Source organism: Bubalus kerabau, chromosome 5 (genome assembly GCF_029407905.1).
Source record: "Bubalus kerabau isolate K-KA32 ecotype Philippines breed swamp buffalo chromosome 5, PCC_UOA_SB_1v2, whole genome shotgun sequence".
Lineage (NCBI taxonomy): Eukaryota > Metazoa > Chordata > Mammalia > Artiodactyla > Bovidae > Bubalus > Bubalus kerabau.
This window is the reverse complement of record NC_073628.1, coordinates 119,271,890-119,286,113: the sequence shown is the minus strand read 5'-3', so window position 1 is coordinate 119,286,113 and position 14,224 is coordinate 119,271,890. Positions and strand designations below refer to the sequence as shown.

The 14,224-nt window shown below is 41.9% G+C and overlaps 1 protein-coding gene across 3 annotated transcripts in view; it reads left to right on the top strand.

The window, feature by feature from the left end:
* Positions 1-14,224, top strand: part of NMNAT2 (nicotinamide nucleotide adenylyltransferase 2) — a 220,421-nt gene that overhangs the window by 171,215 nt on the left and 34,982 nt on the right. For all 3 annotated transcript variants that reach the window (XM_055582904.1, XM_055582905.1, XM_055582906.1), the window contains 2 exons: positions 11,803-11,891; positions 12,692-12,759. In XM_055582904.1, the coding sequence (XP_055438879.1) occupies positions 11,803-11,891; positions 12,692-12,759 (157 nt within the window). The remainder of the gene's footprint in view (positions 1-11,802; positions 11,892-12,691; positions 12,760-14,224) is intronic.

The window sequence follows — 14,224 nt, the reverse complement described above, 5'->3', positions numbered from 1 at the left end:
TAAAAATAAAAATTAATGCAAAAATCCATGATGAGGATAATATCATAATTTGAAATGAAGACAGGATCTGACCTCACACTTGAATGAATGATCCTCCCCCTCTCACCTCTCCCTAATCCTGGCCCTGATCTCAGGTCCCATCCCGACCCTTGGAATCAGAATCTGCATTCTAACAAGATCCCCAGAGGATTCACATGGACATTAGCTTGAGAAGCACTGCTTTCAACAACATCTGCCTGGCCACAACAACCCCAAATCTTAGAATCCAGATAGTAACAAAACTAGAAAGAGATGAGGAGATAAATTACCAGAAGCATCTAACCCCTGAGATTGCTTGCCATTTGCCTGGATTTGCACACTGCCACCTTAAAATGATACCGTGTTTCGTGGTTTAGCATGACCTCTTTAAAGACATTTTATTTTGAAACAATTGAGTCTCAGTGAACTCCGGGAGTTGGTGATGGACAGGGAGGCCTGGCGTGCTGTGATTCATGGGGTCGCAAAGAGTCGGACACGACTGAGCGACTGATCTGATCTGATCTGATCTGATAGATTCATAGGAAGTTGCAAAGATAGTATGGAGAGGTCCCATGTGCCCTCTGCCCAGTTTCCTGAAACACTTACATTTTGTGAACTACAGTACAATATTAAAATGAGGAAATTGACATTGGTATAAAGTGTATGTATTATAAAGTTATACGTGATTTTATCACATGTGTAGATTCATGTAACCAACACAGTTAATATACAGAACTCATCCATCACCACAAAGATCTCCCTGGACTAGAGCTATAGCTTCATAGTCACTCCCACCTCCCTTTTCTGTACCCTCACCCCTAACCATTGGCAGCCACTAATCTATATAATTTCTGAGAATATTATATAAATAGAATCATACAATATGGAACCTTTTAAGATAGGCTTTTTTTCCCACTCAATGTGATAAGCTGTTGATCTATTTCAATTGTTGCGTTTACAATTTTTATCTTTTTGTTTCAAGTCAATTCGTTCCTTTTTGTTGCTATGTACTATTGCATGGTATGGATGTACCACAGTCTAACTGTTTACCTAAACTGTTAGCCTAAAATTGTAGGCTATTTTACTTGTTTACTGTATTTGGTTATTATAAGTAAAGCTGATATGAGCAATCATACACAGATTTTTGTGTAGACATGTTTTCATTTCTTTGGGGTGAATACCCAGGAGTGCAATTGCTGAGTCATATGGTAAGTGGATATTTAGTTCTTTAAGAAACTGCCAAACTATTTCTTAGAGTAGTTTGCCATTTTACATTTCCACCAGCAATGTATCAGGAACCCAGTTTCTCCACACCCTTACCAGCATTTGGCATTGTCATTCTTTCTTCTTTTAGCCGTTCTATTAGTGAATAGGGGTATCTCCTCCTGGTCTTAATTTACGTTTCTTAATGCTTGCTGCTGCTGCTACTGCTGCTAAGTCGCTTCAGTCGTGTCCTACTCTGTGCGACCCCATAGACGGCAGCCCATCAGGTTCCCCCATCCCTGGGATTCTCCAGGCAAGAACACTGGAGTGGGTTGCCATTTCCTTCTCCAGTGCATGAAAGTGGAAAGTGAAAGTGAAGTCGCTCAGTGGTGTCTGACTCTTAGTGACCCCATGGACTGCAGCCTACCAGGCTCCTCCGTCCATGGGATTTTCCAGGCAAGAGTACTGGAGTGGGGTGCCATTGCCTTCTCCGTTCTTAATGCTTAGGGATATTAAACACCATTTCCTGTGTTTCTTCACCATCCATTTGTCCTAGTCAGTGAAATGTCTTTTCGTGTCTTTTACCCATTTTCTAGTTGGATTGTTAGTTTTTCCACTGCTAAGTTTTGAGTCCTTTCTATGTTCTAAATACGAATCTTAAGACATGTGGATGCAAACATTTTCTTCCAGCCTATAACTTGTTTTTTCATCCTCTTAGTAAAGTCTTTCATAGAAAAAAAAGTTTATTTTATTAAAGTCCAGTTTATTGTGGTTTGTTTTCCTTTTATGCATCCTGTTGAAGAGTCTTCACCAAGCCCTGGACCCAAAGATTTTCTCCCACATTTTCATCTAGAAGTTTTACAGCTTTTCATTTTACCTTATTTAAATCTGTGATCCATTTTGTTTTTTAAAAAATGTTATTTATTTATTTTAATTGGAGGCTAATTACAATATTGTATGATCCATTTTGAATTAACTTTTGTATATGAGATTTAGGTCAAGTTCAGTTTGTTTTTATTTTGTTTTTGGTCTATGGCTGTCCTGTTGCTTCAGCACCATTTATTGAAAAGACAGTCCTATCTCCATTGAATTGTTTTTGCGCTTTTGTCAAAATTCACTTGGCCTTCCTTGTATGGGGCTATTTTTAGATTCTCTGTTCTGTTTCATTGACCTTTGTGTCTAACTCTCTGCCAATACCTCCCACTTGATTTCCATAGTTATATAATAGTATTTAAAATTTGGACAGATTGATTTCCCTACTTTATTATTCTTTTTTTTTAAGGTATTAACTATTTAGCTCCTTTACCTTTCCATATAAATTTTAGAATTATTTTGTCTTCATTTATGCAAAAAGAAATCCTTGCTGAGATTTTGATAGGAAGTGCATCAAATTTATATATAAATTTTGGGAATTAATATCTTTGCTATGTTGAGTCTTTTAATCCATAAAATATTTTTCAGAGTAGCTTGTCATTTTATGTTTTATGACTCAACATTTATTTAGATCTTCTGTGATTCTTTCATCAGCATTTTGTAGTTTTTAGCATACAAGTTCTATGTAGTTTTTAAATTTTGTTTAATTTTTAATTGGTGGATAATTTCTCTCCAATTTTGTGTTGGTTTCTGCCATACAACAATGTGAATCAGTCATAATTATATATGTAAGACCCCTCTAGGTCATCACAGAGCAGCAGGCTGGGCTCCCTGTGTTATTCAGTAACTTCCCACTATCTGTCTGTTTTACTCATGGTATGTATATGTGTCAATGCTGCTTTCTCAGTTCATCCCATCCTCACCTTCTCCCACTGTGTCCACAGGTCTGCTCTCTACTCAGTTCATCAGTACCATTTTTCTAGATTCCATATATATTTGTTAATACATGATACTTGTTTTTCTCTTTCTGACTTACTTCACTCTGTATAAGAGGCTCTAGGTTCATCCACCTCACTACAATGGACTCAAATTCATTCTTTTTATGGCTGAATTAATTTTCCATTGTATAAATGTACCACAACTTTTTTATCCATTCATCTCTCAATGGACATCTAGGTTGCCTCCATGTCCTGTCTACTGTAAATATTGCTGCAGTTAACACTGGGGTACATGTGTCTTTTAAAATTGTATGTATGTTTTATTATATTATTCCTAAGTATTTTATTTTTGAATGGTTATGTCATCTTGTATTTTTTTTTTTCATTTATTTATTTGGCTGCGTTGGGTCTCAGTTGTGGCCCACAGGATCTTTGTTGCAGCAAGTAGGCTTCTCTCTAGTTGTGGCACATGGGTTCCAGAGTGCCCGGGCTCAGCAGTTGTATCCCGCAGACTTGGTTGCCCCAAGGCTTGTGGGATCTCAGTTTCCCAACTGGGGATTGAACCTGTGTGCCCTGCATTGGAAGGTGAATTCTTAACCACTGGACCACCAGGGAAGTCCCAGTCATCTTGTATTTTAAATTTCAATTTCCATGTACTTTTTGCTAGCATATAGAAATGCAATTGATTTTCTTATGTTGATTTTTTCTTGATATGTGTATTTTATTGAAGCATAGTTGACTTACAGTGTTTCAGGTGTTCAGCAAGGTGACTCAGTTTTACATATACACATATTATTTTTGAGATTATTTTCCATTGTAAGTTATTACAAGATATTGTCTGTAGTTCCCTTGCTATACAGTAAACCTTTGTTGCTTGTTGTATATATATATATATATTTTTTTTTTAATTAGAAATGCCTCAAATTCTATTCATACTAAGTCAAACAGTAGAGTCAAAATGTCATAAATTTTTAAGCTAGGCAAAAGTTCATAAGTTTTCTAAAATGTATATATTATACATATTATTTATATGTATGTATACAAAAGCTTTTCTCCATCTCTTCTTTTTTTTCTTGATGTTCTTTCCCAAGCCTTCTTATGTTGATCTTTTACCTTATGATCTTACAGAACTCACTAATTACTTCTTAGAATTTTCTTATAGATCTCTCAGGATTTCTAAGAAAGACTTTCATGCCATATGCAACAGAGGTAGATATTTTTCTTTTTGATCTCTTAGTCTTTAATTTCTTTTTCTTTCTTTACTGAGCCAGCTAGAACTTCCAGCACCATGTTGAATAGCAGTGGTAAGAGTAACCATCCTTTCCTTGTTCTTGATCTTAGGAAGATAGCATTCAGTCTTTCATCTTTAAGTATGATGTTTGCTCTAAGTATGATGATGTTCTTTATCATGACGAAGAAGTTCCTTCTATTCCTATTTCTCTGAGTTTTTATCAAGAACGAATATTGAATTTTGTCAGCTGCTTTTTCTGCATCAATTGATATAATCATGTGGTTTTTCTTCTTTAGCCTGTTAATGTGATGAATTACACTGAATGGTTTTTCAAATATTGAAACAGTTTTCTATCTCTGGATTACATGACACTTAGTCATGGTATATAATTCTTTCTATATACAACTGGATTCTATTTGCTAATACTTTGCTAGTGATTTTTGCATATTTTGTACTCTCTTTGCCTGATTTTTATATCAGAGCAATACTGGCTTTATAGAATGTTAGAAAGAGTTCTTTTTTCTATTTTCTAGAAAAATACTAGGATTTTTTTTAAATTTCAGCTGTATTAAGGTATAATTGACATATATAATTTTTAGATATAGTGTGCATTGTGGTGATTTAAGTACACATTGTCTGAAGATTCCTCTCATCTAGTTAATTAACATATCTGTCAGTCACCTCACATATTTATTTTTTGGTGAGAACATTTAAGTTCTACACTCTTAGCAAATTTAAATTATGTAATACAGTGTTATTGCCATGCAGGGATTGCAATGTGCAGTGATTTATAAGAAATATATATGTGGTCATTCAGATGTCCACATATACATTTTTCATATATATTTGCTCTTTGTGCACAGCCTCTTTCTTACAGCTCCCAAAACTCTTGGACTTTCCTGAGTGATAAAAGCAATGGGAGCATCATTTATTTTAATGCTTACTCTCTTGCCTCAGTTCCTTTACACCATGACTAGGCTGCTATTGATGAGGTGACTTTTGTAAAGCAACTGAGAATAGAAGGCAGGGACTTTCAGTTCCACCCTCTGATTTCTGGGGAAGAGATAGGGGTTGGAGGCTGAATCAGTCATCAATAGCCAATGATTTAACCAATCATGCCTAAATAATGAAGTCTCCATTAAAAACCCAAAAAGCCAAGGGTTCAAAGATCTTCTAGGTTGGGGAAACAATGCTTCCACATACCACTGTGCCATGTCCCAAATTCCATGAGACCCTAAACTCCATGAGGACAGAGGCTCCTTTGTTCTGGACCTCACCTCATGTATCTCTTCACATGGCTGTTGACTGGTATCCTTTAATATCCTTTGTAATAAATTGGTAATCTAGTGGGTAAACAGATTTCCTGAGTTCTGTCCGTTGCTCTAGTAAGTTAATCAAATAAAGGAGGCCATCATGGGAGCCTCTAATTTATAGCCAGTTGGTCAGAAATACAAGTTAACAACCTTGACTTGTGACTGGCATGTGAATTCCAAAGACTATGTCATGGGTAACTCCAGTTTGTAGCCCTTTGGTCGGTCAGAAGCATAGTAACATGTGAGCTTGGAATTTGACATCTGAAAGGGAGGAGGCAGTCTTGTAAGACTGAAGCCTTAACCTGTGGGATCTGATGCTATCTCCAGGTTGATGGTGTCAGAATTGAGTTGAATACTGATGTGGGTAGCCTTTCCCTTCTCCAGGGAATCTTTGCAACTCAGGGATCAAAGCCAGGTCTCCCTCATTGCAGGTGGATTCTTTACCAGCTGAGCTACCAGGGAAGCCCTAGAATCATTTTATTTATCAATCAATTACAGTCGCCATGTTTTACATTAGATCTTTCTGTAGCATTAGGGTTTTTGGTTTGTTCATTTGTTTTTCTGGCTGCCCTCGGACTTCGCTGCTGTGCACAGGCTTACTCTAATTGTAAGGTGGATTACAACTAAGGTGGTTACAACTAATTGTAACCCTAGGCCAGGGATTGAACCAGTGTCCCCTTCATTAGCAGGCAGATTCTTAACCGCTGGGCCACTAGGCAAATCCCAGTAGCATTGGTTTTAATTCTTTAAATGTTTGCTGGACTTCTCCAATGAAACCACATGGGCATTATGCATTTTTTATATTTAGAATTTGATTTGATCTTCATAACAACCTTGCAAAGAAGGCATTTTGCAGATATGGAAACTTAAGGCTCAGAGAAATTCAGTGACTTACCCAAGATCCAGAAGTCTTATGAACCCAAGTTCAGTGTTGTTTCTACAGTATTATAGTTCCTGAGTTACTAATAGATACTACTAGATAGACTTTTCCACTGTATAAAATCTCTGCTGCTACTGCTGCTAAGTCGCTTCAGTCGTGTCCAACTCTGTGCGACCCCAGAGACGGCAGCCCACCAGGCTCCCCCGTCCCTGGGATTCTCCAGGCAAGAACACTGGAGTGGGTTGCCATTTTCTTCTCCAATGCATGAAAGTGAAAAGTGAAAGTGAAGGGTGGGGGAGAAAACGTAATTGTATCTGCTCCTGGCCATTTTTGTTTAGCTGGGTTCCAGTTTTTTTCTTGCCTGACATTACATTCAAATTAAAGGATAATAAGGCAGAAGTGAATTGCAGAGTATAAAACCTAGTGCTGTTAGTACAGCCATAAATGTCTGGTCTGAAAGATTGATGACATGGCATTGACACGTCCAACTGAGGAGACCCAGATGCAAAGCAAACAAAATGTCTAGAGAGAGGAGGAAATCCATGGTCCCTAAACATTCCCTGGGAAGTTTTTGATGGGTCTTCTTTCTTTGGATTTCCCTGGTGGTTCAGACAATAAAGAATCCACTTGCAATGCAGGAAACCCGGGTTTGATCCCAGGGTCAGGAAGATCCCCTGGAGAAGAAAATGGCAACTCACTCCAGTATTCTTGCCTGGAGAATTGCATGGACAGAAGAGCCTGGTGGGCTACGGTCCATGGGGTCACAAAGAGTCGGACAGGACTGAGCGACTAAGCAGGCACACACGCATTTCTGCCTTTATTCCTCACCACCTGGCCCAAAAATTCCTGCCAGGAATGACTCTCTCCTTTAAGGTAGGATTTTTCACCACTTCACTATTTGTTCTGTGAGGTTTCTCTTCTAGTTCAGAGCAGATCATTCCCCATGTTAAATAGCCTTCAGTGATTCCTTACTATCTATACTTCTCAACCTTATGGTTATTGTCAATGTATGTCTGTTGTTCTCAAACTTTAGCTATCAGAAACTTCACCTCAATTCAGTTCAGTTCAGTCACTCAGTTGTGTCCGACTCTTTGAGACCCCATGAATTGCAGCATGCCAGGCCTCCCTGTCCATCACCAACTCCTGGAGTTTACCCAGACTCACATAGGGATACTAATTTTAAAAGTGAAAGTGAAAGTCACTCAGTCATGTCTGACTCTTTGCAACCCCAAGGACTATACAGTCCATGGAATTTTCCTGGTCAGAATACTGGTGTAGGTAGCCTTTCCCTCCTCCAAGTTGTCTTCCCAACCCAGGGATCGAACCCAGGCCTCCTTCATTGCAGGTGGATTATTTACCAGCTGAGTCACAAGGGAAGCCCAAGAATACTGGAGTGGTTAGGCCATCCCTTCCCCAGCAGATCTTCCCGACCCAGGAATCGAACTGGGGTCTCGTGCATTGCAGGTGGATTCTTTACCAACTAAGCTATCAGGGAAACCCTAGATAAGTCTCATTCCCAGAGATTTTAACTCAGAACTTGAGCAGGACCTAAAAACCTGCATTTTAATAGCCTCTCCCTGATTCCGACACAAGTGGTCCACAGAATACATGCTGACCAACACCAGAATACGTGTTGACCACACTCCTTGGTCTGGCTTTCAGGGCCCTCTCAAGTTTGATGCCCACTTGCTTAGCCAACAGTATCCCTCCCTCACCCTCACCCCACCCCTACCAGCCCCCCACAGCCTAACCCTAGTGACTAAGATTAAACTAGTGGATGAGCTTTCTTTACATTGTGGAATTTCTGGGTATTTGCTGGACTTCTCACTCTCCTTGGAAAGACAAAATTATCTCTCCTGTCCCTTCTCCCCCCTTGCCCTAGTGAATCATAGAGTTGTTCAAGCAGTAGGTTGCCACACATGCCTAGGTTGTGAGCAGCTTTGTACTTAAATTTATGACTACCAGAATAAAATACACCAGACAATATTGTAACAGTTGTTTCCGTTAATTATGCATAAACATACATATGTATGCATTGCGTCAGGATATAAAATGTGTTCCTTACTGTGGCTTATAGTAAAACGCTACCACCGACAACAACATGAGAGCCATGGCTACAGCGCTCCCCCAGTTTGTCTCTCATTAGGGCCATCAGTACAGCATTCTGTTTCTCCATTATTGTGAACCCGTGGAGAATAATAAATAAAGCCACTCTTATCCCTTTGGCATCCATCATGGTATTTTGTGCTCAATAAATGTTAAATGAATTGAACTGCCTGCATGGTCACCATCATGACTTTTCTGGGTTTAACTACTTCAGATCAAGAATCCTTTTTTCAGGGTTGGGGCTGTTCCTTTCAGAAATTGCTTCTTTGTGAGGCAGTGAGCAGTGGAGCATTGCCAGGGGAAGTGACCGCTCATATTGGCCAGAGGAAAAGGGTAGTGTTTTCTAAGGCAGTGAGGTTGCTTGATGCAACCTATTTCTTTTGGAAACTCCTGTGTGTAGTCTGAGGAACAGAGCTTGGCTCTCTGGATCAACGTGGCCCAGTAGAAAGAACACCTAAGGGAAGGTGGCTACATGAGCCTTCTAGGTTTGAGGACTCGTTGAACATGTATTGCTCAATGAACAAGCCACTGTACCAAGTGCTTAAGAGCCTAAGAAGTCTTTGGCATGGGAGACAGACTGAGCAACTTTCAGACCGTGGATATGTTTTCGTAAGCCTGCACAGTGGCAATTGAACAAGCCAAGGTTGTTTGAATGTAAATCATCTTATTCTCAGCTTGTTCTCACATGCATGTTAATTGCACATCTTATGAGTTTGGGACCTCTTCTCTACAGCAAAGTCCCCTGGCTTTGAAGAATTCTGTACAGAAGAGGAGCAAAGACATACACTTTCAGAAACAATTTCTGGACCAGATCCCTTGAACAGGGTGATCAGGGAGCAAGTACGTCAGTAAGTCTAGCAAAGGGAGATGTTGCCAGGGCAGGCATGCTGGACATGGGGTAGAGCTGAGCTTCAAACATAAAACTTGGGAAAGTGGAGAGTAAAAAGAGGACACTTTCTGTAAGACAGGGAGAGGAAGGAAGGTCTGGCTTATTGCAGCACAGGATCTGTGATAGCCAAAGGCCAAACGAAAATGATCCTAAAGAAGACTGGGGTATAAAGGGCAAAGGGAAGAGGGGAGGCGAAAGAATTTATTCAGATTTCAAAAAGGTTTTGTTACAAGGGTCTTCAGTTTATCCTTGACCTCAAAGTAAAATTTGGAAATTAGTGAAATAATATCAGTTATCTTTTAAAAGGCAAAAGTGGCACACTTGTTAGAATGGTTCAAACAGGAAAACAAAACAGGTAATATTGAATGCTGGTGGAGCAACAGGAACGCTCATTCATTGCTGGCGGGAATGCTAAATTGCACACCCGCTTTGGAAGACAATTTGGCAGCGTCTTACAAAATTAGACATACTTTTACCATATGTTCCCACAATCATGCTTCTAAATATTTACCTGAGTTGAAATGTATGTTCACTCAAAAATCTACACGTGATTGTAACATCAGCTTTACTCATAATCCATGAAAACTGAAAGCAGCCAAGATGATCTTCAGTTAGTGAATGAATAAACAAACTGTGGTCTGCCCAGACAATGGATTATTATTCAGCAATAAAAAGAAATGAGTTCTCAGACCAGGGAAAGACCTGGAGGAACCTTAAATACAAACCGCTAAGTGAAAGAAGTCTGTCTAAAGAGGCTACATGCTGTATGGTTCCAACTATTTGGCATTTTGGAAAAGGAAAAACTACAGAGAGAGTAAAAAGATTGGTGGTTACCAGAGGTGGTGGGGAGGGAGAGAGATGAATAGGCACAAATGAATAGGCAGAGATGAAAATCCACAGCACAGTGGATTTTCAGGGGGAGAAACTATTCTCTACAAAACTGTAATATGGACACGTGTCATTATGCATTTGTCAAAAGCCATAGAACCTTAGAACACAAAGAGTGAATCTCAGTGTAAACTATGGCCTGTAGTTAATAATAATGGGTCAACACAGGCTCATCAAATGTAACATTTATACCACACAAGTGCAAGGTTGTATAGGGGTATAATAGGGGAAATGGGGTGTGGGGGAGGTCAAAAGATGGGGGGCTGAATACATAGAACTCTGCATACTATCTGCCCAATTATTCTGTACATCTAAAACGATGCCAAAAAATAAAGTTTACTATTATTTTTTAAAAGATCTCTTAAAAAAAAACAAAACAAACTCCAGGATTTCACACTGAACGAAGGAAAAGGCAAATGTGATGAGACTTATTTTTTTTAATTATTATTATTTTTTAAAGAGACCATAGAGAAGATACAATTGGGGGCAGGAGGGGTGGGGGTGGGCTGTGCCGGGTCTTCATTGCTGTGTGTAGACTTCTCTAGTTGCAGAGTGCAGTCTGTAGAGTGCACACCTCAGTAGTTAAGGACGCAGGCTGATGAGACGACTTATTTTTAAGTTGTAAGAGAGCCAGCAAGGTAATCCCAAAACCTTGCTTGTAAACTACACAGACAACTCTGCTACCCAAGCCCCTGGTCCCTTACAGACTGCCTCACCTATGCAGTAAATCCATGCCACCTTCCCTCAGCTCTAGATGTTCCCTGCTATTGGATTTGCACAATGAGCTGCCCTAGAAGAAAGATAGACCCAAAAACCTTCATCCCTTCTTAATTAGCTGTATTGGCTCATGAAAATGAAATTGGGCTTGTCTGGTAAATTGAAAAAGCAACATCACAGATTGTTTTCAGCCGAAAAAAAAAGGGGGGGAGCTTTTCTTTGGTTGAACTTTTCTCAACCAACTGTAATGACAGTTTTCTGGTCTGATTGTTAATTCTCCCTAATTACGTAGAAGGCCCTTGAAATTTGTTTTGATGGATTTCCTCTTCTGAATAACTAGATGAAGCAATCAGCCCACCTTTCATATTATAAGAAGGTTCTTCTTTTTTCTTTTTTAAAAATGACTCCTCCACTTTGGAATAATTTCTGCTAGTGATCGTAGTGGTAAATTCTAATCAGTCGCTTTGAGGCAGGTGCTTGTTTTAAATCTCTCTAAACTCATCCAGCACTGGACCTTTAAACCTGGATTAATCCCCTTGAGTTCTAAATCATTTTGCTTTGGGAGCTGAAATCTGGTTCCAGCACCTTTTGAATCACCCACGTTTGCTTTGAAAGTTGGCACTTTCCATTTAAATGGCAAGAAAGATGAGGAATAAGCCTTACAGAGCTGAAGGTATTGATTTCAACGATCACCTTTAACCCACACCTTTCCTCTTTATAATGTGAGGTTTTCTTCTCTTACTTAGAAAGAGCCAGGGATTATCTGCACAAAACTGGAAGGTTTATTGTCATTGGCGGGATCGTCTCTCCTGTCCACGACTCCTATGGAAAACAGGTGGGTTTCTCCTTTGTTTCCATCCTCCCTAACCCCCTTTCCTGACCTGATGATGCCACTGGCCCCGCTGCCATCTCTGCTGCAATTCTTAGAAATGCAAAACCCCCAGTAGCAGGTGTCCTGCTTCCTGTCTCTGGACCACAGTCAGACCTGAGCCAGTGGGAGTTGGGCAGCAGCTGGGAGAAACAGCTGCCCATGCCCAGGCCCAGTCAGAACGTGCTACAAGAGGAGCTGGCCCCCCTGCTGAGGGCCAAGGATGCCAGACTGGTGGCTAGTTATGGGCTGGGCAATCTTTCCTGGGATTTTAGCAGAAAAGCCCTCTGCCTCTTATAATCTGATTTACAATTCATGTTCCCTTTCCTTCCCTCCCTGCCACACATCTCAGGATCTGGATGTCAAAATCTGGATGCTGTCAAAGTCCTTCACCTCCTCCCCCAAATACAACCTGGTGGGCTCCAGGGAAGTCACCCAGCCCAGTGGAGCCGGGAGACCAGGCAGCACTTGGCATGTTGTCTCATCTCTGTGCTGGGCGCACCCTGGCTGCTTCATCCGTCGGTGGAGGCTCTGACTCTGATGGGGAGGGGAGCGTACCACTCACACCCTTCTTTCTCTTCTCCCGCCTCTGGCACATCCACTCCATGGCTGTGTGTGGCAGATGGCCACGTGGAGGGATCCCACTCTCATTCTCTGTCAGCCCTGAAAAATGCTGCACTTTTATAACAGGCTGGCTTGGGATGGTGTCTTGGGGAGGTTGTAGGGAGCAGGGCCGGCCTCTCAGCAATCGCTCTGTTGCTTCCCAGGGTCTTGTGTCAAGCCGGCACCGTCTCATCATGTGTCAGCTGGCTGTCCAGAATTCCGACTGGATCAGGTAGGGTGGGCCTGAGGATGCCAAAGTGGGCGGCCCTGGGACTCCCTGGGGCTGAGTGGGAAAGAGGAAGGGTCCCCACAGCAGTTTGGAACCCACAGGAGTGGGGAGCATGGGGGAGATATTAGCCCCTTGCAGGTGATAATCATGTAAACATTTTGGGGTGGCCTAACTGGTGACTTATTTTTTAACCAAGCCATGGAGCCCTTGAAACTAAAGAGGGAGCTTTCAGTGTTTCATCTGCTCTGGCACCTGTGGACTCAAGAGTCTGTTCAGAGTTTCCAAAAATATCATGGGGATTGGAGTGGAGCAGGGCCAGAAAACTCAAAATGCCTCTCCGCTTCCATCCCCACTCACTTCCATGAGCTCTTCACTACCTTTCAGGGAAGGTTCCCGGCCTTGACTATTTTCCACTCCTGTTCAGGCTCCCTAGGGCCCCGTGCCGAGGGTGGGACAGAGGTGTGTGTCGGGGGCTAGTGGGGAGGTGGGTATGAGTGCACACAGCCTTTCCCTCAGAGGGTCCCCTTGCTAAGGGTCCCTGGACGGTCCCCTTGCTAAGATGGCAGACACCATTATCCGCTGAGCTGGCGGTGTAATTAACGCAGGCTTCCACTAATTATGCTAATTATGCTCCCCAAAGCGCCTACAGTTATAATTTGCATGAGAAGATGATAATTTAAAAAAAATAACGACACACCATGTGTCCCGTAATTCCCCCTCATGAAAGAATAAGCAGCACCTAGAGGTTTCCATGAAAGGAAGGAAATGAAGGGCCGCTGACCTCAGAATGAGGGCTGCAGAGAGTTAGCAGGGGAGAGATGGGGTGGGCGGAAACAAGAGCGGTGAAGGGAAGCAAAGATAATAATTAAATGGTGATCCATGCCATTTGTGTGCAGGGATTTGTGGGAGCAGCGCATGCCCTTTATAGACTTTCTCATCCCCCCACCCACCGCCGCCCCGAGATAGAGGTGAGGTTGGGAGACGGCTCAGGAGAAGTCAAGGAGCTTGCGAGGAAAGCACATCTGTGGTCAAGTCTGGGTAGAAGCGAAGCCTCTTAGCTCTGCCCGTCATGATCTCGGGGGAAAGAAGGGTCCAATGGGGGAAGTGTGGGACAGGACACAGTTCCTGCTTGTCTGTGATTAGAAGACTCGGAAATAATTCCCTCTTTCCTTCAACACATATTTACTGAGCACATAGTGCACGGCTCCAGGGGCTGGGAACATCAGAATTTTGAGAACTGAGGTCACCAGAGAGGTCAGAGCTAGCTCTGAAGATGGGGGCTGGGCCCACAAAGCCCCTGGGCACCGGGGAACCTGTTCAGCCAGGTTCAGGGTCTGCCCATCTCAGAGAGGATTCCTGTCTCAGGTCAGGGATCTGAGAGGGTCAGGCTCAGGGCAAGCCGGGCCTCTGAGGGTTTTCAGTTCGTGAGGTCTCGTCTCTGGGAACCCTACTTGCGCTGCCTGGTGGG